This window comes from Ruditapes philippinarum, unplaced genomic scaffold, assembly GCF_026571515.1.
Source record: "Ruditapes philippinarum isolate M1 unplaced genomic scaffold, ASM2657151v2 ctg2009_1_1_1_1, whole genome shotgun sequence".
Lineage (NCBI taxonomy): Eukaryota > Metazoa > Mollusca > Bivalvia > Venerida > Veneridae > Ruditapes > Ruditapes philippinarum.
The window spans coordinates 232341-257703 of record NW_026855090.1 but is presented as its reverse complement, the minus strand read 5'-3'; the positions used below and the strand labels follow the sequence as shown (position 1 = coordinate 257703).

At 30.9% G+C, this 25363-nt stretch overlaps 1 protein-coding gene across 1 annotated transcript in view; it reads right to left on the bottom strand.

The window, feature by feature from the left end:
* Window positions 1-1342: 1342 nt before the first annotated feature.
* The window catches only part of LOC132742065 (protocadherin Fat 4-like), a 46251-nt gene continuing 22230 nt past the window's right edge, over window positions 1343-25363 (bottom strand). The window contains exons 36-70 of the mRNA XM_060730349.1: window positions 25048-25113; window positions 24575-24736; window positions 23965-24193; window positions 23403-23536; window positions 22914-22982; window positions 22153-22314; window positions 21516-21753; window positions 20834-20964; window positions 20352-20420; window positions 19729-19896; window positions 19029-19263; window positions 18540-18670; window positions 18055-18123; window positions 17460-17621; window positions 16672-16909; window positions 16134-16264; window positions 15662-15730; window positions 15093-15254; window positions 14428-14541; window positions 13562-13675; window positions 12889-12999; window positions 12238-12351; window positions 11690-11803; window positions 10676-10789; window positions 9288-9401; window positions 8521-8787; window positions 7733-7765; window positions 7260-7372; window positions 6178-6242; window positions 5193-5350; window positions 4592-4706; window positions 3778-3794; window positions 3240-3363; window positions 1929-2122; window positions 1343-1643 (exon numbers count right to left, since the gene is read on the bottom strand). Of these exons, the coding sequence (XP_060586332.1) occupies window positions 1546-1643; window positions 1929-2122; window positions 3240-3363; window positions 3778-3794; window positions 4592-4706; window positions 5193-5350; window positions 6178-6242; window positions 7260-7372; window positions 7733-7765; window positions 8521-8787; window positions 9288-9401; window positions 10676-10789; window positions 11690-11803; window positions 12238-12351; window positions 12889-12999; window positions 13562-13675; window positions 14428-14541; window positions 15093-15254; window positions 15662-15730; window positions 16134-16264; window positions 16672-16909; window positions 17460-17621; window positions 18055-18123; window positions 18540-18670; window positions 19029-19263; window positions 19729-19896; window positions 20352-20420; window positions 20834-20964; window positions 21516-21753; window positions 22153-22314; window positions 22914-22982; window positions 23403-23536; window positions 23965-24193; window positions 24575-24736; window positions 25048-25113 (4604 nt within the window). The 3' untranslated portion in view covers window positions 1343-1545. The remainder of the gene's footprint in view (window positions 1644-1928; window positions 2123-3239; window positions 3364-3777; window positions 3795-4591; window positions 4707-5192; window positions 5351-6177; window positions 6243-7259; window positions 7373-7732; window positions 7766-8520; window positions 8788-9287; window positions 9402-10675; window positions 10790-11689; window positions 11804-12237; window positions 12352-12888; window positions 13000-13561; window positions 13676-14427; window positions 14542-15092; window positions 15255-15661; window positions 15731-16133; window positions 16265-16671; window positions 16910-17459; window positions 17622-18054; window positions 18124-18539; window positions 18671-19028; window positions 19264-19728; window positions 19897-20351; window positions 20421-20833; window positions 20965-21515; window positions 21754-22152; window positions 22315-22913; window positions 22983-23402; window positions 23537-23964; window positions 24194-24574; window positions 24737-25047; window positions 25114-25363) is intronic.

The following is a 25363-nucleotide window of genomic DNA, read 5'->3' as shown; positions in this document are numbered from 1 at the left end:
CTCTAAATTCAATTGTTTAGTCTTAAATATTGATGTTAATGTAGGAAGACATACCAAACTTATGAATTAACTTTTATTTATTACATGCTTTTCGGTTGATTATAGAAATATATCAGTGATTTATAAACTTATCAATTTGATAATTTCACTGTTTTGAATTTAAGCCCGTTACGTTGTCTCAGTGAAATACCAGCGTGCACAGTACTGGAAACCAGCTTAATGACATGACGTCGTAAATGACGTCACGTTGTATTAGAATTTGGCGCGCTTTTCATTTAGTACTAGGATTAAATGTCTTTTTAAACGTTTCTTAGCATGTAATAAAAAGAAAATTTGTTTAGTTTAGTGTAAGATCGAAATATATTTCACCTCGTGAACACCAAATGTTTTTATTTCACTCGTGGCTGCGCCACTCGTGAAATATACCTTTTGGTGCTCACTCGGTGAAATATATTCCGATCTTACACTGAACTTAACAAATATCCTCTATATCATATATACATGTACACATATTGAGGACATAATTACAAAATTTGAATAAAATAAAACTTGAAACTTCCCATCACCATTTTGTGCACTTTAATTATATACTATAATGTATAATTTGTGTTTATTAGACAAGGTTTCACAATAATGGGGACATATGGTATTTTCGGTATATAAAATACACAAAATGTACAAATATCTGGGGCTACATGTCTTACACAAACACCCTAGTTGTAGCCCGGTAGAAAAATGCTCACCACTTAGTTGTAATAAGGGTAATATCGCTATATAAAACATAATTAAACATGAAAAATATAATTATTTAAGATATCCATAAAAGGAATAGTTGTTTTGAGAACTTAACAGGGCTATTTTATAAATATTTCTTTTAAAAATATGGCTTAATGTGACATATCGCTTCACAATATCAAATATCTTTAGTAAAAAATCTCATCGCATTAGATTTAGTATGTGACGTCATTTTTCATAGGATAATGTGACGTGTATATAATCTATATCATCTATATACACAGTAGCTGACAGTTTATAAACCGATTTTCAATTTCTTGCACATAAAGTAATTCTGCTGCATCATAATTTCGGTGTGCCGTAAACTTAAAGTCACATGCATGATTAAAATTTGATAATTTGTAAGGAAATACATTGTAGAATTGTTGATATAATAATTAAATTATTGTAATTTGCTATTAGAGTTGATGATTCATAAAAATAATTGGACATGAAAGGTACAAATTTAATTAAGTAAAATGCGGCGACCTATAAGTCCATTTAGCAATTATTTTTCTTTTCGTTTTTTTGGCACTCACGAGATGTGTCACTCGTGGATACGAATACCTGCTGAAACCGAAATGGACTAGCCTTTGCCAATCAGCATAGAGCCAGAGAGCCTGCACTGCCATTTAATTTGACGACGCCCTAAACTGTTGGCTGACAATTTACAAATTTCCGTTTTTAAATCCCTTAATTTGACAATGAACGGTTCCAAAATGGAAGCTGGACAAGTCCATTTAAGATATTCAGCAGATTAAGGGTTAATATTTACAAGCAGATATCATCATTTACCTGTTCACCAGGGCGAAGGTGAGAGAACAAATAGTCCCAGGTATAATTGTTACTATCACGGTCGTGAGCACCTTCTGAAAATATAAATATAACTAAGATTACAATAAATAAATAAATATATAAATACATTCGTACAACGTGACCATGTCCTCTGATGTTGCCTTGCCAACCTTTAATTTTCATAGTAATTTCACAGACTGTTTTCAAATGGAATTCCATATAATGCTCATAGCAGAAAAAAAGTTAAATCATTCCAAAAAAAATCAAACACACTGGCGCACGGCTATCAATGCGAATTAAAATAGTAGTACAATAAATAGTAAATAAAATGAATACTAGAGAAAAAATTTATCACATACGGTTATCATATTGTCCATGGAAATCTTCAGATGGTAAATAACGTTGTCCACCATCTCTAGAATAATCAGAGTAAGGACCATATTCTGCGTATTCCGGGGACGCTATGAACGGCCAGGTTGGAGGGCCAGTATTGGCTCGAACAGGCAACTTCCGGTCGTACATCTCATTACTTCTTTCATCATAGTCGTCACCCCTGAATTGTATAGAAAATTAATTTTTATATAATATAAGATAAATACTTCGTCAAATACACATAACATATTTAGTCAGAGGAAAAACCATACGTCATATCAACACATCACATTTCCCACCAAATAGTACACACTAGGTCATATTTATAATTTTTTTATACATGTCATGAAATGGATTTTATGGCATATTAACATAGCATATGATGAAACAGCCAGAATGGTACACATGATCATTTTTGAACTTTGGACACTCAAACAACAACAACAAACAACAACAACAACAAAAACCAACAAATCTAAAAATGTGTTTATAGGACACGGATGCCCCCACACACCACTGTTCTGTCAATCTTATGACTCTATGTCAAATATTTTTTGACTACATGTGCCACAAGTTGAAAACTAAAAAATAACAAAGAGCCATAATTCTGTTAAATTTGGTCGCAGCAAAAATTCCTTCCTTTACTACCATCTACACATTAAGGTTGTTCATCCCTGGAAGTTTAAGCAAAATCTGCAATCCGGTTTAAGAGGAGTTGCGTTCACAAAATTTCAACACAGTATTTAGTGAAAAAATCATCAAAGGGCCATAATTCTGTTAAATTTGGTCGCAGCAAAAATTCCTTCCTTTACTACTATATACACATTAAGATTGTTCATCCCTGGAAGTTAAAGCAAAATCTGTCATCCGGTTTAAGAGGAGTTGCGTTCACAAAATTTCTACAAAGTATATAGTGAAAAAATCAACAAAGGGCCATAATTCTCTTAAATTTGGTCGCAGCAAAAATTCCTTCCTTTACTACTATCTACACATTAAGGTTGTTCATCCCTGCAAGTTTAAGCAAAATCTGCCATCCGGTTTAAGAGGAGTTGCGTTCACAAGATTTCGGGACGTACGGACGGACAGACAGACAGACAGACGGACAAGTGCAACGCTATATGCTCCCACATTGTGGGGGCATAAAAAACAACAAAAACAAACAACGATTTCAAACTATAATTATTGATCATTGAGTCAGAACTTATGCAATGAAAGTAACTAAAATTAAAGACAATAACTAAACTTAAGTATATACATACAAAACTCAGTTTCAGAGTGAATAAAATCATGGTTTGTACCTGTATTTGCGGTGTAGAAGTTTATTTTTGTTGTGATAGTAGGCTACACACAGAACTACTACAGCCACGGCAACTAAGAATGCTGGTATTCCTATACCTAGACCAAGGATTAAATCTAGGTTATCTGAAATATGATCATAGATAAATTTTATATAACATTCCAACTAAAATACAATTAAGTTAATGTTATATTTTTTTCTAAAATTAAAAAATAATAATATCTTGAAATTTTAATATTTGGAGCAATGAGTAAGAGAAGACCCTTAAGTATTCTTTATTACAAAAACTAACTAAAACGTAAGATTTTCCTTAATTTAGAAATAGTAAATTTGAATAAATTTCAGTCTCCAGTTACTATTGAATTACGATGGATAAAAAGTAAGACTAATTGTCTTGCTTCCTTATATGCAATAATATCTGATTTTTTTATTTTATGTAAGGAAATAGCAAATTGATGTCTACAATTTACATTGAGCGTTCGCATTGATTTGGAATATAATTAAGATTGACTTAAATAAATGTGTACTATGTGTCTTACCGTCATCATCCTTCCGTCTGAAAAAGAAAATATATAAAAGTTAATGATTGTTACCTCTTCACTAACATACCAGAAACTAAAACAGTAATAAAGTACAAAGAAACCCACTTTAAGACCACCCCGGAATTAAGACCATCCCACTATCAAGACCATTTTTTAAAAGAAAGTTTTTTTTCTTCTCTTCTTTATGTTAATGGCTAGAGGATTCTCAATAAGGACCATCTCGCTCATAAAGTTAGGTGAGAAAAAAATTTCAGATTCGATTAAAGTTGCCTTCTGCACATACATTTAGTGAAGAACTAAAGACTTATTTGATGGATGAATATTATACATTACTGAACCTAGACCAATGAGAATTTAATCATTAATATCTATTTCTCCGGAATAGCATTATGTTCTAATCAAATTAAGGCCTCTGATATCCTCATATTTGAAGGTTACAATACTTATTGTTTGAACATATTCATACAAAATGACCACAGTTGCAGGTCAACCCCTTTCCACCTGCTTGAGCCACCCTATAAACGGTCAGTGAAAACTTTCAAAATTCTAATACAAATAAGGCACTAGTCACAATCATTAAACTTGTTTTAAACCATTTTCACAAGAATGCAAAAAAAAATTCCATTTACTATGAAAATGTCCACTAATGAGATCATCCCACATTAAGACCACTTTGCTCCAGGTGGTCTTAATAGAGGTATTTTACTGTATTCTATTCAGAGGTTTATTTTTGACAACAACAGTCCGTAAGACAAAATTATATAAAATAGCCTTGCACGGACAATTTATGAAATTACATATTCATACTTACACACAGCCTGGACTTCCATCTTTGACGTCACATATAAAATCTCCAGTACATTTCCCTGTTGTAGCCTCATATATCTGACATTTTACAGCATCTGTACTTGTTACATTCACCGGAACTGAAATTATATACAGAAATATGTCAAAAAACGAAAAGTGAAACGAAACGGAACAAATATCTACAAAAAAGAAAAAGAAAAAACAGTAAATTGAAAAAAAAAACAAACAAAAAAACTATAATAGTAATGATAATAACGATACTAAAAGTAATAATAACAATACTATTATTAGTAATTATAATGCTAATAATGGTAAAAATGATAATACTAATACTAGTTATGATAGTAATAATACTTATAATAATAATGATAATAATAATTATAATAATGATATTAATAATAATAATAATAATAATGTTGTAATCGCTGAAAGGCGGAAATAAAGAGTATAAATAATAATACCAGTAATGATAAAATAATATATGTAATGATAATTATCATAACAGTAATGATAATAGTAATGCTAGTAATTATAATATTAATAGTAGTACATGTAATAATAATAATTTAACAAGTCTTTATATAAAAATATTGGTTAAGTGTTACCTGATTGCTCGTTCACTGTCATCTCAGCTGGTAGTGCAGTTTCATTAAATATGGTGATGCCAACTTTATCTGTTGCTATTTCATTATTGGCCTCGGCAACTTTCGGAGCGTCTACTTTGTCTGTGATGACGTCATATTCTACATCAAGACTGCCCTTTCTGAAGAAAGAAAAAGGAAAACCATACACATTTTTGGTGAAATAAATTCACTCATTGACGGAGAGCAAATAAGGAATAATAGTATGATATAACAATCATACATCAGGAAATAAACAAAAATTCAAAAGTATTAGATTACTACCCATAATATTTTTACATTTAAAGCACTGTGCACCATTTTCACATTTAAATATGATGTTTTTTTTATCTATATAAAAATTAAATCACCAATTTTGTGTTTCAGTTCTAATAACGGCAAACAACAATTTGCAAATAAACCTATTTAAAAAGTACACATCCTACAGTTGAGTTACATTCAAAGTGATGTTTGTAACTTAATTAATTAATAGAATTAAAAATATTTTCTTATATCATATGTGGCAAAAGAAACTCAGAACCTGACCAAGAAAGATAACCTATCTTAGATATTCTTTTCCATTTTCAAATTTTATATGGAGCAATTGTTAGTCATTTTCACAATATGTGATAGGCAGGGAGTATCATTGTGCATTTACATACAAAATTTTAAGATCTTAATTCAATGCACTTTGATTAAATGACCAGTCTTTCAGTTTTGTTATGAAAGGTCCCAGTGACATTGTCAATTGATCTGAAGCTTTGAAGGTAGAACTAATTATATTACATATATCAGCTTTATTGAAGTCATTAGCAATAAACAACTTAAAAGGTTAATAAACGCCGATGCTAACGAGTGAAAAATAACTTTAGCTTCACATTATAGGTCGGGTATTTTATTGTAACAATATCCTGAAAGCTTGCATTCAAATGATTTTATCCTTTTTGCACCGGAAGTTGATCCTACTTACACAAGTGATCTGATGACAATTGTAAATGCTCTGTTACCAAGCTTGACTTTATACTTTATGGTCAGCTGAAAAGTACAATGATATATTTTCTAGTATATGCAAGTAGGTAAAATGATATGACATATTTTATCAAATTAAAATGCGAAACAAACGACATCGTGTGTAAACAACTATTAAGAAAAGGTTATTTTACTTATTTTGATATTGGCATAATTATATTGTGAACATACATTTACCATACTTATCCCTTATTGAATCATTCACACTTTCGTTTTATTCTTTGTTGAAAATATAATACAGGAACGGTCAGTAATTATCGCTTGATTGTATTGCTGGTTGATTGGCCAGTTTGCTCTCTATACGTCGCGGCTTAACTTTGTAGCATGTTTCAGCTACTGTGTAGCAGGAGACACAAAAATCAGGCCAAAATGCATATTTTACTCAAAGACAAAATGCTCTAGTACTTGAGTTACCGATCAATCCTATGAAGTTTCATTTAAATTTCATCACTGGTAGAAGAGACGTAGGCAAAACAAAAACCAAAGAAACAAAGGGCCATAACTCTGACAAAAATCATACAACTGAAAAATGTACTAACAGGGTACTGATAATTCCTGGTGGAATTACACCAGCAGTGTTTAAGAAGTAGTTCGGACAATGTTTGTGACGGACAGACAGACGACGGAACAGAGATCACTATATGTCCCTGCTACTTTGTAGCGGCGACACAAAAACACCACACTGCTAACACATCAATCTAACTATTAATTAAGAAGTCCACAGTAATGCCATGCAGGTATTCCAGATGTGGTCAACAAACAATGGATCTAGAAAATCTTCATCTTTATGTTTGAATTTATTTTGAATTATTGAAATTAAATAAATATTTGCTTACATTTCAGTTAAGGTTTACATGAAAGCATGCGATTTAAAACCAAGCGTTTTTATCATGACTGAAATAATGCACGGAATATGCTTGTAGTCTGTATACATGAGGTATAGACAGTTATCCCCTTATTAACGAAAAAGCAATAGTATGATATGCAAAAAGTGACCGGAAAATTTTTTAGCTCTAATTTTACCTGATCTTTAACTTCTTTTTCGTATTTAGCATATGTTATTTGCACCTCTAGATCCACATTAGCACCTAATGTGACGTCAAATTTTATTTTTACTCTTGTCACCGTCTGGGTACCTGAAAATTGTTAGATATGTGAAAATATGACCAATGTGTATAACTTGTATGAATTAAAATTTCAATATGAATATGTAAAATATGGTGTCACACAAAATTTAATTGAAGAAATTTAATAATTTCAATTGACATTGCTGACGTCACATTAAAACAACGGCTTGATTCGAAAATTTATAAACACCATGTTGCTAAATTGAAAATGATTTAAAAACACAAAGATGCTTAATTGTAATAAAATGACAAACAAAGAGAACATAAATTGAAGAAACCAATGTTAACTTGTGTTTATATCGATTACATAAATCTAGAAATGTCAATTAAATAAAATGTATTAAAGGGACTTATATTTAAAACACATACTTGGAATCTGTGTGGTTGTAGTTGTTGTTGTAACTGAAAAATAAAACAAAATAAACGGTGATTTTCAAGTAGACAAATAGTTTACAAAAACATTGTGTATTAATCGACAGTTTATAAAAATTAAGTCGCAAGTAAACAAAAACATATTTTCGAAAACATAATCAAAATTATATTTAGAAAAAAAGGCGATGTCTCAAAATGATTTAATAACGGTAGATAAACGTGTACGCGTACAAGTTAAAGTTATGTAGCAAATGCTTCCGTGCACATGTTTGTCATCGCAGTACAGGGTACACATTATAACAGGTTTGTTGGACATTGCCCTTTATTTTACAAACTAATGTTCTGTATGAATAAGATAACTTATTCAAATTGTAATGCAGGAATAATCTGAATACAAAAAAATTTTTTTTTCAATTAGCACTTGTATCTATATAAATGTATGTTTTAATTTATTAATACCGAAAGGTAATATCACAGAAAATCGAATTCATTTTAATATTATTTGCTACACTTAAAAATCTTTGAATGTGCAAAAAAGATATTTAAAGCACTAAAATGGTTGCCTGTTTCCATGATATAACGATAAGACTTTGCCACCAGTATAGAGGCAGGCTGGCAACCAGACTCGTGATGTCTTCTTATGAATAACAAACTTTCATTTTCATCCTGACATCTCCTAACTTAATAATAAATAGTTCTAAAACGGAACGGGGCAAGCCCATTTATGATAAGTACGTGAAAGGCTAAATAAAATAAAAAGTGAGTTTGTTTTATAAACATAATACCTGGATCGCAATCGCCAGTGTCGTTATTTCTTTCATAGCCTCTTCTACAAGAGCATGCGTAACCTCCGATAATATTATCACATCCCTCGTTTGTTTTATTACATATAGAGGGGTTATTGCACTCGTCAATGTCGTCATTGCACGTGTCACCTTTGTAAACGTTATTACATATACACGAGCCGTTCACTTTGTCGCACGAGATAGTGCCTTTTGAGTTACATGCACAGTTCTGGTTGCAGTTACGACCATAGGTTGTGTTTGAACATTCTGAAAATAAAATAAGGCATTAAATATGTAAAAAGTCACAATGTATGATGAAGCTAAAATGATATATCAATACAACGCAACCCTCTAAACACAACCCTCTAACAACGATGGTCGAGAAGAAACATTAAAATAAATTATGCAAAAACAACACATCATTTTAGTCAGTTATAAAAATTAATGATGACACAATAATAATAACTTTTCAGTGTATCAGTATATTTTTATTATTAATACAAATATCTAAAATAAATCATATCATAAAAAATATGAGTTTAATCATAGTTCATTGCTAATATTTACATGTAAATAAACACAGAAACATATTGTCGGTAAAATAAATTGCAAAATGGATGGCTCAAAGAAACTAGACTTTTGCTTATATCAATGAATTGTTTTATTAAGTTACATAATTCAACAGGAAATGAAGGAATGCCTATTCAATTGTTACTAAATGTATCATTCAAAAACCGTAATTAAATTTTAATGAATTTCGTACTGACCAACGTTGCATGTTCGTCCCCTGTACCCGGCCGCGCAGTCACATGTAAATCTGTTGATACCGTCTGTACAATTCCCGCCATTTTCACACGGCGATGACGCACATTCGTCTTTATCTGAGAATTATAAATTCATTTGTATTTTACATAATATATTCATAAAAAATTCTCTTACACATAATATCTATATTTGAATTTTACAAAAGGAGTTTCGATGACAGTTTGTTTTACTTTAATATGAATCCGATTGATATAAAAAAATGTTGTAACAGAACGTGTTTATATATAGCACGTATTTACATATTACGCGTGATATACAATTAATGGCGTTTAAAATTTGTCTCACGACACATGTGGTTCAACAACCTAACACATGCAATGTGAAATACGGTATTTCTACCAGAACGGAACCAAAATATCTATTATACATGGGGTAATCAAGTAAGTTTTGAATCTTATTTGACAGAATAAATGTTGACAATGAAATCTATTTTTATTTTTAGTGATTTGTATCCGGTGTACAGAAAATGCCATTGTCGGCGCTGAAAGAATATTTTTACTTTTCAGAAGAAAAAAAAGTTCAGTACCAAGCTAAGAAAGTTTGTAAGGTTTTTTGCACTAAGAAACATCGGCTTGATCCTGACGGAGTTTGAACCAATACGGACAGCAATCCATAGATTACTAATCTGATGCGTTTATCACTCGGATATGCTGCCACATAAATTATGGAAATTTCAACTTTTATGCCGAGAACGAAAGTTGTTAGCCTTTGCGGCCAGTAAAGTGACAAGCCAGTCTGGACATTTGTGCAGTTTGACCAGGCTCTATGCTTATGATTTTTCAATATTTGAAGGGACTTTTCCAGTTCAAATTTAAACAATGGAGCAAATCCATTAGATTCATTCAGTAGAAAACAACAAGTTAACAATAGCCGATCGAACCGGATGATACTCTCCGAATAGGTTTTGGACACAGAGAAGTAGTTTCTTCTTGATATCTTTTGTAGTTTTAGAGTCCCGGACAAAGTTAACAGTGTAAAAATTAAAAAAGGACTATAACTCCAAAATAAGGCAAGGCAGAGTTACGGTTCTTTTGCACTGCACATTTACTTTATACATGTATACTCTATCTACCTACAAAATTTCTTGTTGATACCTCTTATAGTTTAAGAGTTAAAAATGAACAAAGGGCAATAACTCAAAAAATTAGGCAAGGCAGTGTTACGGTTCTTTTGCGCTGCATTTCTACTTAATGAGATTTATCTACCTACAGAGTTTCTTGTTGATACCTCTTGGAGTTATGCCCCGGACAAGAAAAGCGGACGGACGGATTGACAAAGTGGCGACTATATGCCATTCCTACGGGGAGCATAAAAATGTAAATTATAATACCTGTTTCACAGTTGGTTCCAGTGTATCCAGGTTTGCACATACATTGGTAACTGTTTACTTTATTCACACATGTTATATGATTCTGACAGGGGTTCGATGCACATTCGTCAACATCTGAAAAAAAATCAATAATAAATTACGTGACTGAATATGATTTAAAATATAAAGTCTGATTATATATGTCCTGGATACATCATCTTAATTCCTACTATATTCCATATAATTATCTACAAATTAGTACGATTTTTGTGATCAGTATTATATCATCAATAGTGGATCAGCGTTGTATAACAAGTGTAACACATAATAAAACTAAAATGCATAGCAGAATTTGAATATGCTTGATGACAATACAGCACATTTGGTTTCAATGCTATTTGTTAAGAACTAAAGACTTTCCCAGTTTTAGCAGTAAAAACCTTTGCCCTCACAAACAGAGCCATTTGTCTTTTGTGTTGATCGGGACATACATGTACATGGAGTATGTATTATCCCGGTGTTGTAACTAAACAACCTGTCAGTCAATTTACATAAATTGTTAACACAGGAAAAAACAACACAGTAAAAAACAACACAGTAAAAACAACACAGTAAAAAACAACACAGGAAAAACAACACAGTCGACGAATACAATATAGCGTTGCTTGACAATAAATCAAAAATTAGAACGACTTTTATTTGTTACGTCTATTCATGTACATCATTGTAAAATTACATACATCTAACCACGATAGGAACGGTAGAATTCAACAATTTGACATAGTTTTACTTTTGACAGTTTTTACTTCTGAGGATTGTTACCGGTGCTAAGGAGAGTGAGAAATGCTACAAAAGGGCAAAATTTTATTATATTGCAGGCCCTGTTTGATTAAGTTTAAAAGAAAATGCTGCTGCTGTTCCTAAATGAGAACTCGAACTATGACCAAATGTTCCTCAATTTCCTAGTTAAATTTATAAGAACAAGTAGAAATTTGTAATTAATATGAAGATTTGGGTATATGAGAGAATACATGCCTGTTCCACACAATTTGCCTGTAAATCCCGGCGGACAGGTACAGTTGTAACCATTTATATAGTCATTACATGTACCATTATTTGAACACGTGACCGTGGCACACTCATCAATGTCTGTAAATAAACAAATATCATTATGTTGCGCCATGAAAAACAAAATAAAAACGCAAGTGTATTTAAATGTAGCATAATCTACCCAAAGAGAAGATAATAGCAATTAGATCATTAATATTGACATTGGATAGATTTCCTAGATACATGAGACATTTCTTATCTTGAAATAAACAAGCATTATAAAATGTTAGTAAAATGTGTAGTCTATGGACCGTGCTCTGCCATGTCTATGTTTACTTTTTGTATTTCACTCACGCAGTAGATATGTTGATAAATATTGCAAAAACAGTCATTCATTGCATGTAACATGTAAATTATTACTTGATCTTTTTAATTTTCCTAAAATCCATGGACATTTTTCATGAAGTTGACTAAAAAAATGTTATAGCTCATCTGGAGGCATGCAGCTTTTATACTTGACTTCAAAATCTTACCGTTTTGACACTGGTCCCCATTGTAGCCTGGAGCACAAGTACATTCATATCCATTTATAACATCGTTACATGTACCACCATTCGCACATGGATTAGACGCACATTCATTGATATCTAAAATCACGATAACATACAGAAGAAAATGATGCTTGCCTTACATATACATTGCTATGTAATTTTTTTAATTAATACATACATGCAATTATAGTTTAGGTTTTTTCTAAATCGATACTGAAAGTTATCATAAAATATATGATATATCAGAAACATTCCGATAAAGTATTATACGAAACATTGAACCTACCTGTTTATATTAAAGTTCTTTTTATCACTTTAAATAGATATCATTGTTTCTTAATTTTCCATGTTTATTCTCAGAATAAATGGCAATAACTGTAATTGCTGAACGAATTTTGAGCCATTGAACCTTTCAAATTTGAATATATACTATAAACAAAAAAGTAAATATGTATGCAGACAATTTCAGTTGATACTCGTGTGATTTTATAGATTTATCAATGATGAAGTTGTAAAATGTTGCAAAATGTGCAGGATCGCGTTTCTTTACTTTCTGGCAAATAATTGATATATGTATAGTATGTAAAACAAATAATCTGGTAATATAGAAAAATATAAACTAGAAAAACATACCAGTTTCACAGTTATCACCACTATAGCCAGCAACACAGCTACAATTATAGCCATTCACGAGATCATTACATGTACCATTTTGACATGGGGAGGACGCACATTCATCGATATCTGGAGATAAACAGAGCAAATAATATATGATAAACAAGATCAACAAGGAAAGGCGGCGTTCAATGAACAAAAGTCAAACATAAATCAACTTAATAAATGTTTTGGTCATAAACACGTCAATCGGTGTGAAAGAACTCCAATTTTGAAAGCCTTTTTTTAAATCAAATGAACAATATCTTGACAACACAAGAAACAACTCTTCAACAATAGTAAACACCATGTAATATCTTTTCAATGACTAAAGCTCTTATTGGTTAAGTAATTTATGATAATTCATAATATTGTTAAGAAATTTCCGAATATACCTATTTATGGATTATATGATGACTAAGTTCAAGTATCGATATTTAATTCCCTAAGAACTTGTAAAATCAACTGACTTTTTAGTGATGGAAAACAAATGTTTCAAAAACTGACCAGGTTCCTACATTCCAAAGTTGTACAACACAAACTAGAAAAAGTTCAGTTGTTTTTGGTATAGGCCATAAGCTGATTTATTACCTTTTAAAGTAATTAAGATTGAAGCGCTTTATCAGACCATGCCTTTAAGGACTTGACTTACCAATTTCACAATCACCTCCTTCATAACCAGCAACGCATGTGCAATTATAGCCATTAATAAACTCCTGACAGGTGGCATTATTTTTACATGGTTCCGGTTCACACTCGTCTATGTCTGTTAACATATAGTTGAAAAAATACATCTTTTATAAGTTTCAACAGTCATAGATAAATATTTGAATGAATTTGTAACATTTATAGTTGTATACAGAAAAAGATAATGAAGGCGAATCTATCATTTGCTTATAAACAAATGAATCTTCTACAAGATATTTTTACCTTCTCGACCAATATTACTATGTATACCACCTGTAGTAGTATATTTTAACAACAACAACGACAACAGACACAGCAAAAACAAATGATTGTTTGAGTAGAGAAAAACGAATCACTAAAAATGGTGCAGGTTTTGATTTAGTTTGTTAATGGACGATACTGGAATGTGCAAGATACGGTCAATGCCTATAGCACCAGTTTAAGCAAATTTCAACATTTTTACATGAAAATGGTGACACTTCGAAACTTGAATCATCCGTAGATGCGTTTATACGGCGTTTAACTTTCAACCTTCAATGTGAAATATTCTTGTCAAGTGATGTACAATCACAAGATAAGAAATGAAGAATATGCCCTTTAATGAGAAAACAATGAGTGGAACTAAACAAATCCGATTTTCAAAAAGGGATGAGAGATTTCGAAGCCTGCATATCACAGACAAAACATCAAAAGACAATTTTTAAAAAACAGACATCATATGTAATGTCTAAACATTTTACTTACATAAATTTTTTATAATACCATAAGAGGACAAAATATGGTTAATAAAATTTTTTGTTAAAATCTTACAGATAGGATATAAAATCTTACCAGTTTGACATGTATCGCCAGTATATCCCGGCATGCAATCACACGTAAATTCATCTATTCCATCAACACATGTAGCATCGTTTATACAAGGATTAGATGCACATTCGTCGATGTCTAAATTGAGAAACATGAAATGTGAAATAAACATTTAAGACATGGTACCAATAACGATTATAATGAATTATTCAGTCAAGAACACATTATTGCTATTTTGAAATGTTTTTGAGAGAACTGCAATTTCTGACGTTCAAACTTATAATTTATACAGTTTCATTTCCTTCGAATATATGTTAGCATTACGAAAAACACAATACTTACTCGTACTTGTATTAAAATTAAGCAGAATAATTAACGAAAAATAAACCAAAACCTTTTTATTTTGTATCTAAAAGATACTTGCATTCTCAATATTTGAAGTCTATCTAAAGATTGAAATCAATATTTGGTTAAAAATGTTGACCAATTTTATCATCTGCTATATATAGATATGTAATCTCTAATCATGTATTACTTGCTAAGAACATTCATATTATTATTCATCCATGGTTTTTCTGTAATGCATGATACTGAATACTATCAACATAATTATTTATAGTATTAAAGACCTTCCATTATGGACAAATCTACTTTAAGTTTCAAGGTAAAAAAGGTTGTAATAACTGTACCTGGTTTAAGCTCCACGAGCAATGTGAAGTCTACAACATTCAAAGTATCGTTGGCTTGTATTTGTAGACTATAGTTTGCTACCAACGTTACATTCAGTGCGTTTACAAGCGTAATATTACCACTAGTAGGGTCTATACTAAAATCATCATTTGTGTTCCCACCTAAAAATATAATATATGATATTAGCCATATTTCCTCACATAAATGCAATTTCATCATCTATGTTTCATTCGCAACGTTTTTGTTTAAATTGAAAATACCAGGTGTTAATTAAATCATTCAATTTGGGTTTTTGCGAGTACATTGTACATATAGTCCAAATTGTATGGGTGTTCGAATATATGGCTTAGTACTGAAAATGTGGTTTACACTTTGGTCTCTACAAAAAATTATGTTGCATATCATATTATTACATTTACACGTTTGTATCCAGTAAACATTATGCTTCAAACATTCGGATCTTCTCAGAAACTGTTGAAGTGAAGAACGTAAGCTTCCATTTGCATACTCACAAAAAAGATAAAGACACTACAGGTAAAACCTATAGAAAAAATTATATCATTATTACCAATTATCTTGTATGTTACAGTTCCGACAGTATCAGGATCATCCGAGATAACAGTATAAATCATGGTACCTGCAGAGAATAAAGAAACACATGAACACGAAGAAGATGAATCAAAACATGTATAATTATATATAATTTATGCAACGAGAAATCAATTGATGTAATAAATAAATTTATTGTTATTAGGGTTTAGTTTTGTCTGGGAGTTCTTTATAAGATTGAATAAAAGACATGCTTTATGCCGTTTATAAATCCATATAAGCCATTTTTAATCTTCAACTTTTAAACTAAAATTGTGTAGATTCTAAGGCTATATGGAGTATGAGACGAAGTAAATACATCGAATTGGATCTAGATCTACATTATTTTTATGCTTTCCACTATGTTCAATAACAATGGAAAAAAAAATTAAAAAAAAAGTTAACAAGAGTTAATGCACGATACTAAGTCTAGATAACAAAGCTACTTTTACCATTGTCTGTGTTTTCTAGAATCTTTACAGTTGCAGGTGATGTAATATTAGGTGTAACGTCATTAAGATCGACAATCGACACGGTTAGCGTTGCTGTGGAGGATAATTTAAGCGGAGAAGTATCTGTGACACTAAAATGGAAGAAGGAAAACATTTGAATAATAATAACTTTGACATATCAGTACATCAGTTTTCGAGTTTAAGAACGCACAAAATTGAGAGTTGTAAATACTGCAGGTACCTATGATGTATTCTAAGCTTAATGAGGGTTCATCCACCATTTTAGGCACTGAGAATACTGCATGTTCAGAATAATTAAGGCATTTTTATATTCTTGACGGTAGTGGTCAATGAAATCTATCTCCATGACCCCTAACACCGGCATTAGCAATATTCAACATTTAATAATGGAAATGGTGACATTTTAGACAAAGTGAGAAAGAGAGTTGATAAAGTTATAGATCTACATGTATTCCTTAGATGACAAAGTTGAAAGTTATACAGCATATAACATATCTCTCAGATGCATTATCCTTACCTTATTGTTATTTCGTAACTTGTCGTGTCTTCATAATCGAAATCAGCTTTTGTTATCAGCCGTGTATTATCATTGTTGAACTCAAAGGTGTCGTTTACACTTTGTGAGACAATCATGTAGCTCGGGTCTGAATCGCCATCCAAATCCGAGGATGCCGCGATCCAAATTAACGTTCCTGCTGAGGTGTCGGTGTTTTCGTTAATTTCAATGGGATCGGCCGGGAATAGTAATGTTGGCACTAAAAGCACAAAGTTGTTATAACTTATAGATAAAAAAGCAAAACTATTTAACAGCATCTATATAAATGATAACGCCTTTGACATTTTTAACAATGATAAAAATCATTAAAAAAGAATTTTTGAAATTATTCAGTTTTTGAAAACTACACAGCTATATTAGAATTACTGCATTCGACGGGATAGATTTTCGTACCAACAAAAATAATGTTTTTTAATTTCTGTGAAATAGAGACAGGTAACGTGTCTTAAATCCTTATTAATAGCGAGGGAATAATGTTTTGTGTTCGGAAACAAGTTATTGTAAAATACATAAGAAATTATATCAAATCATGTCACATAATATCAAATCTTTTTTGTAAGACATATTTGCAAGAATCACCATGTTATGATGAAAGTTGAATTTTTAATTTTTTTTTCGCGATTTACAGCTTTAAAAGTCTGGTCTTCATCATTTTCCAAGTATTATTTCTGCAGTTTTTCTAGGTTTGTGAAATAATTGTATTGAGAATATGATCTGACAATGAAAAGTTTATTGAAATTATTAAGTACCTGTTACAACAATTATTTTAAGAGTTAATTCCCCTTGGTTGATGGAATCGTTTGCTTGAATCTTCAAGTTGTATTCCAGTACATCACGAGGTCGTAATGCATTCTCTAGCAATATAGCACCGCTGACGGGGTTAATGCTGAAGTCATTGTTTGTATTTCCATCTATTTAAAAATGTGAAAATGTATAACATAATATGATAATATAACACACATATAAACCATATTTATACTTTGTTAAAAAAAGTTAAATCCGAAGCTGTTAATGCTTACATATATGTGACAAGACTTGGCTTCCATTCAATATTTTATCAGTATTTTGATACATTTCGTATGGTAACTCATTTTGCAAAGTAGTGAGATTACATTTTACAAACAAAAATGTCAATTTAATTGTCACTAACATAGCTTGTTGTATTCATGATTTAAACGCATAAAACAAAACATGTATAATATTCCAAAACGGGAGCAATTATATCGAAACTAAAATCATTATCATGATATTGTTTCAATGATTATACTTATATTAATGTTCATTTTTCTTTAGAAAAGCATCGTCATTAAAATATACAAGAACTATGTTGTATTAACTAGTTACCTTCTATTGTGTAAGTGATACCGGAAGTTGTATCGTTGTCATATGTCTCAGCAGTGTAGACAATCGTTTCTAAAATGTTTGAAAACAGTTTTATTTCAGAGTAGCCTAGAAGTTTAATATTTTCAGAGTAGCTTGAGGTTTCTTAAAGTATTCATTATAAGCTACCAATGATTCGTTACTCTTTACTCGTGTGTTATTTATAAAGTTGAAAGCAATTAATATGTTTCCTTTTTTTAAATACAAAATATTTTTCCAAAAGATACGACTCGAATCAAAATAATACGAGGAATCAGTACCTACAAAAACCGTTAATTTTGTTTCATGCATGCTATAATTATGCTATAATTTACTGAAAAAAATCATGACTCGAATGCGGTCATAACATTTTGATTTAAATGAAATGAAACATGTTTACCATTACAATGATAGTCAAGTAAAATGAATGAAATGCATTTTTATAATAAACAAAACAGCGAATAATTTACTAGGAGTTTGATCTTCCGGTATGTATGTCACATTAGCAGACGTGAATACAGGAGCTTCATCATCAGCGTTTGTTACTGAAACTGTCAACGTAGAAGTCGACGATAGTTCAAAATCTGATGAATCTGTTACTCTAAAATCACAAACAGGATATCATTTGTAAAAGACAGAACCAACAAGATTAATGTCAACAATGTACTAAGAAAAAAAGCAATTTCTGATCAAACTAGATTTTATAACAAATTTCAGATTGAAATACTTAGTTTTACTTAAGTCGATGTTACCCAATATAAACCGACACCATCCCGGAGAGGCGCAAGATAATCAGAATAGATAAAATAAAAGATAAAGTTGTGATTTCATAGTTCTTAAACCTTTTGTCATGAAGTATCAGAGGGCACTGAAACAATATTGTTACTAAAGTAACATTTATCAAGTCAACCGCTTGTTGTCGTGTTTGTATCGAACATGAAAGCGTGAAAAGTACTTACTTGACAACAATTTCATACGTCTTTCTTGTTTCGTAGTCAATCGTTGCTGTAGTAGTAATCTTCGTGCCGTTCGTGATGACAAACGTACCGTCGACACTCTGTGACAAAATCTCAAATGTTGGGTCTGTGTCATTATCAAGGTCGGTAAAGCTTAGTTCATGAACAACATACGTGTCAGATGTATCAGTTGTTTCATCAATAGTAATTGGATCGGCCGGTATAACTATTGCTGGAACTGAATTTGAAAAGATGCTCATTAAAGCAAGTTATAACATGTTGAACTGTAAAAGAAATTTTCTTTACGAATCTCTTTTGGATATTATCTTGCATTTACCATGACAACGTAAATTGATGCGCAAACTAATAAATTAATCCAGAAATTAGCATGAGATCAACACTAAATTAAAAATCTGTATTTATATATCTATACACATATTCATTTTATAAAGATGCATTTAAACAGGTTTAACAAAGTCAAGTTGGTATAAACAAAATGAATTCAGCCGTCCAGATAGGTCTATATGTAACTTCAACAAATGGACAGAAAAGAATATTGCGAGGAAAAATGATAGTGACAGTAAATAAAATCTGGCAAATCATGCAAAGAATAGTAAGTTATATATCATATTAGTTTAACTATCTGAAAGTATTTAAATATGTGTATAAATGTTGCACACGATTAAGTGTTTATTCATCTTACTAGTTTTAACATCAACTGTCAGTGTAAGTGTGGCTGCGTTAACAGTATCATTGGCTTCAATTGTCAGCGAGTACTGCAATACTTTAGAAGTTGATGGTGCAAGTGATTTTGCTAGTGTCAAATTCCCACTCTGTGCGTCGATAGCAAAGTCATCATTTGTGTTACCACCTGTCGTTAAATAGATACATGTATAAAAATCATGTATAAACTATACAGAATAACAAAAGTAAAACAAATGCATATTGCTATTCATAATTAATACAACAGACAACCGGACCAATTACTACAGGAGAAAACTATAAACGTTAAGCTCTTTTTCATATTTTTTGAAATTTGTTTCAAGCTATATTTTATGATGAAAATGTAAAATAGGTAGTAAAATGACACATATGTAGTTTAATTGTTGCTATCGACTTTGTCAGTTTTCTGTAGTAACTTCTTCCTGCAAACGTGTATCGATAATTATCAACAAATGTTTTATCACACTAAAAAGTAACAGGAAAGAAATAATGATGCATTACTACAAGCAAATGGATATTTAGTCTAAAATACCGTATTCATCTTACAACCAGAAGAATTTTGTTGTTATGTATAAACAAAAAAAAAGATAATTTACAACTTGCCGGTTATTGAATAAGATATCTGTCCAACTGTATCCGCGTCAACAGCCACTGCCTGGTACACAGTAATGCCTTAAAAACAAGATAACAGTAATTGTGATTTTGTGACCACGTTCAGATATGCATCAATTTATTTCTGGTTTTAAACTTTTAAAATCATTAAAACGTTAAGATAAGGCTTTTTTCTAAACCGGAATATCAAATACAACCGAGGACCTGATTAGAATACATAAATTGGGTTTTCCTTAATTAGTTGTTATAAAGTATAATAAAAAATGATTTGATATTCTAAATATTGCTACAAAACCAATCAATGGATATTAGGAATTCGAATGTGTGTAAGGAATAGCATTTGTAAAATTTTAAGAATTCATCGTTAAATCTTAAAAGAAATATCAATCTATTCAACAAGAACAAATATATGTATAAAATACAAATAAAAAATAAAATGAATAAAAAAAAATAAATGTACAATAAAGACATACCAGTTTGTTGAGTTTCAGGTACCTCTATTTTATTCCCTGAAGTGAACTCTGGCGGAAGATTATTAGCGTCTGTTACATATATAGTTAGTGTTGCCGTTGAGGACATATTAAACTGTGATGAATCTGTTACTCTGCGAAAACAAAATGTGACACATATTGAGGTATCTATACTAAAGATGATACTTTCAACTGAGCACTTTATAAAGTATTAATTTATCAGAGGAAAGCATTAATAGTAAAACAATAGAATTTTTGAAAATTTATAAAAAATGTAATAAGATATTATGCAATATGGTTTCAGTGCAAGCTCGTCAAATCGCCAATCTGAGAGCGTAACCCCTTTACAACCAACATATGATGTCTTTCCGTCCTAACAATTGATAAAACCTCTCAAAAGCAATACCTCTCAGCAAAAACACAAACCTTTGTGTCGAAAAGTGTGTTGTCTTTGTTTAACAACGTCTTAGTAAATAGTAAACTTTATCTTTGTGATTTAAACGGAATATTGACATTTTTAATGTAAATGATATAATTATAACACTTAATATAGTTTTTTCTCTGAAACAATTATATATGAGTATACGATTGAAGACCAAGGGTACCTTCATTAAGTTCCTATGGATATAATTAAAAGCCTGTTACTTTTCAACTCCTTGTGGCATCCCAAATACTTAGTACTTACTGTATTGTTACTTCATACACTTGAACGTCTGTATAGTTAAACTTGGCAGCTGTCAACAACTGCTGATTATTTTCGCTGATGAAGAAGGTCCCTTCAATGCTTTGTGATAAAATCTCATATCTTGGATTTGGATCATTATCAAGGTCGGTAGAAGCCAGCGTCAACAGAGAGTAGTTGCCGGACGTGTCCGTGTCCTCGGCAATGGTCACATTTTCATCAGGGAATTCCATTAATGGTGCTATAAAGCAAAATGTAACATCATTATGATCATATGCTATTGTCAATATATTTTTTTACAAGCTCTGAAGCCAGGTGACACGCCTGGCAATAATTAGGTAAAAGTACGATCAATGTTAATAAATTAAATCATATTCAAATCAAATTTCAATGTTTATATTTCTATTTTAGAGAAAAATGTTCTAAACAACTTGGGCCTATCTTATGCGTTTCCACAATCAAAACCAGATATGCATATTCATTTATATTTGGTATTACATATATGGTTTGTTTTGTGTGAATGTATAACAAAAATAAAACAAATTTGACAAAATCCACAGCTGAGCTACAAGCAAAATGAATGAACATTTAAGAAATATCCCTTTTCTGAACGACTAAATGAAGTAAGCATATATCTTACCTGTTTTAACAGTAATTGGTACAGTTACAATGGTTGAGAACAGAGTGTCATTTACTGCAATAGTTAGATTGTAATCTATCGTCTGCGATGCATTCAGTGCGTTAGCGAGTGTGACATTTCCAAGCGTTTCGTCAATACTGAAGTCACTGTTTGTGTTTCCATCTTCAATAAATTTATTATTAAATTCTATTATAAAATTATGCATAATATGTGTACCTTTAGATTTACTTTATTTATCTATTTACTCAGATTGTGACAGGCTTGTAGCTTGTTCAAAAATAATGAACGACTCCGCTTTCTAACATTAGCTATTTACAAAATGTAATAATATATGTTCGTTGGTTTATCTGATTTAACGCCGGTTTTAAAAGACCTTAGATCATATTTCGGCGATTAGTACACCTAACCCGTTTTTCCGTATAGCTAACTTGTAATTACAAATTTTCCCGCAAGTAACCGGCTAGCCGGGTGAACCAAAACAGTATCAATAAATAGTTTAAAACCATATCGTATTGCTTGGTTTGCTGCAAAAATATCATCTTTAATATAGCATTATTATATATCTCAGTTAAATTTTGCGTTCTGAAAATTTCTTTGACAAATCTATTTTACATATATTTTTTAAGATATATTTTAGCAATTTAGGTAAATTATGATGAATGTACATTTATTTAATTCATTTATTTATTTGCCATCGACAAGCAAGGTGGGATAATTATGTTACAGTAGGAAAAGAAACCTAATTTGTTTACAAAGGTTACCTTGTATCTGGTAGGTTAATTCTCCTTTTTTATCAACATCGTTGGCTTCAGTCATGAATATAAGTGTATCTGAAATAAAATAGTTTGAAATAAAATGGTTATAAGTGTTATAAAATTACCAATTAAGACACTTTTTCGTTTCTCAAAAACACCAGCATCAAAGCTATTTTAAGTCAAATGGGTGACATAAGACCGAATAGTAATAATCTTGTATTTGCAATATGACATATAATCGCCTCATGTAAAACACATATAAAGAATGAATCCTTTCATGTTACAGGGACTTCATCAAAGGTATTTTGATTCTCATAAATGTAGTGTCTACAGTAAATCGTCACAATATACTTGATGGGGAAAGCAAAATACTTTAACCTAACCGATAAATATAAACATTTTACGGCAACAGTTTTGAAATATATCTGAAAAGCTGATATATACGAGTCACCCAACAAGTTCATAAACATATTACAAATTTGAATGTAATCGTACTTTTGGCAGTGTCCTCGCGAACTTCAATGGGAGTAGTAGTTGGATATACTATCACAGGCGCGTTGTCATTAACATCGGTGATTGTAACAGTCAAAGTGTCGTTTGAAGTCAATCCAAGAACTGAATCTGTAACTCTAGAACAAAGATCGCATAATACTGAAACAATATCACCTTTTCGATACATGAAATATCTGTGAGTCAAATAAAATTTATATTAGAAATGTTAATTACCGTTTTCTATGTGGTTTTTATGTTTCGTTTCAGATAGCATTTATCTGTTTAAAAGGTAGGCAAATGTAATTTAGATGAACCAGAAACATACTGATACAATCATTAAAATATTTAATTGCAAAATTATTAAATAAACGAGAGTGCCTATTAAGTCAATGACCAAAAGAAAACACCTTACAAACAATTTGAAATGGAGTAGCATATACCCCTTGTTGTAAAGTTAAATATTAAGAGAAACACGTTTAAGCTTCAATATTGTTTTTGTACCATAGTATCTTATCAATTATTTTAAGTTATGCAGAATTTTCAATTCGAACTTCTTCAAACTTACCGTATAGTAACATTGTAACTATCTGAAGTCTCCCGGTCAAATGTCATATTCGTTTTAAGTTGGTCGCCGTCAATAAAAAAGACAGCACTCTCTTGGTTGAGAATATCATACACAGGATTCGGGTCATTGTCGGCGTCTGTTGAAGTGAGGTTTAATACAACATAGGAGCCCGAAGTATCTTGATCTTCAGAAATTTTTGCATCAACACCGGTAAAATTTATAACTGGACCTTTAACAAAAAAGTATAAAATTTCTAATAAATATAATAATAAACAGTAAATCGAAAACGAAAAAAAATGAATAATACGAGCAGTATGTTTTTTTGTCAAATGTACATAAACTGAAAAACAAACATCAACAAAAAACCTAATAAAACAACAACACCAAATAAAAAAAAACAAAGGACAAATGAAAAAAAAAGAAAAAAACAAACCCAAACAAATGACCAACAAAATATGGAATTGACAAAATAACTTTTTCTGTCGAACTTTTGAATGCCAAGTCTTTTATTCATTCTCTTAATGACCTTATAAAGTAAAAAATACAAATATCAGATCTACTTAAGTGTATATAGATAAGATAAAATCAAACTTTCGTAAAAGTAACTTACTTGTTTTTACATTAACACTAAGGTTAAAAGAAGCTTTATTAACAGAGTCATTAGCAATCATCCTGATGAAATACGACTCGGTTGTTGCAAAGTCTAAACTAGACGATAATGACAATATCCCTGTACTGGCATCCAGGCTGAACTTGGATTCATCATTGCCACCTTTATTAAAAACAAAAGAAAACATTTTTAAAAAGGTTATGAATCTTTGAAATGTAACATATGACATTGTACATGTGAAAGAGATAAATACACAAATATGTGTTGCACATATAAAAACACAAAATATACATTTTACTGTCTACAATTTATATTGCTGTGCAAAATCAGTTTTATCATCATCATATTTCATAATATCAAATTCTGAAAATTTTGATAAAATGTACACTGCTATATAAACTATTAAAGTGATCCAACGTTCAAACATTCTCAGAAAAAAAACAGCAACAAAGAAAACCACCAAAAACAATTACCTATTATTGAATATTGTATGTCCCCAACAGTATCCGGATCTGTGGCCGTTAACGTAAATACATCTCCTACAAAAGGTTCAAACGTTAGGTAAACAATTCCATTAGTTGCAATACTACAACTTTTTGCAATGTAACCAAACATGCATTTTGAAACATAATAGTAAAAAGAAGTGCAAAACTGCAAATTTACCTTTAAGAATAAAACTGTACAAGAATAACATTCTACAAGGCTTATATCTTAAATACCCAATGTGTCTGTATCGTCTTTAACTGATTTTCAGGACTAAAACAGATTGCAGTGATGATCAACAATAGA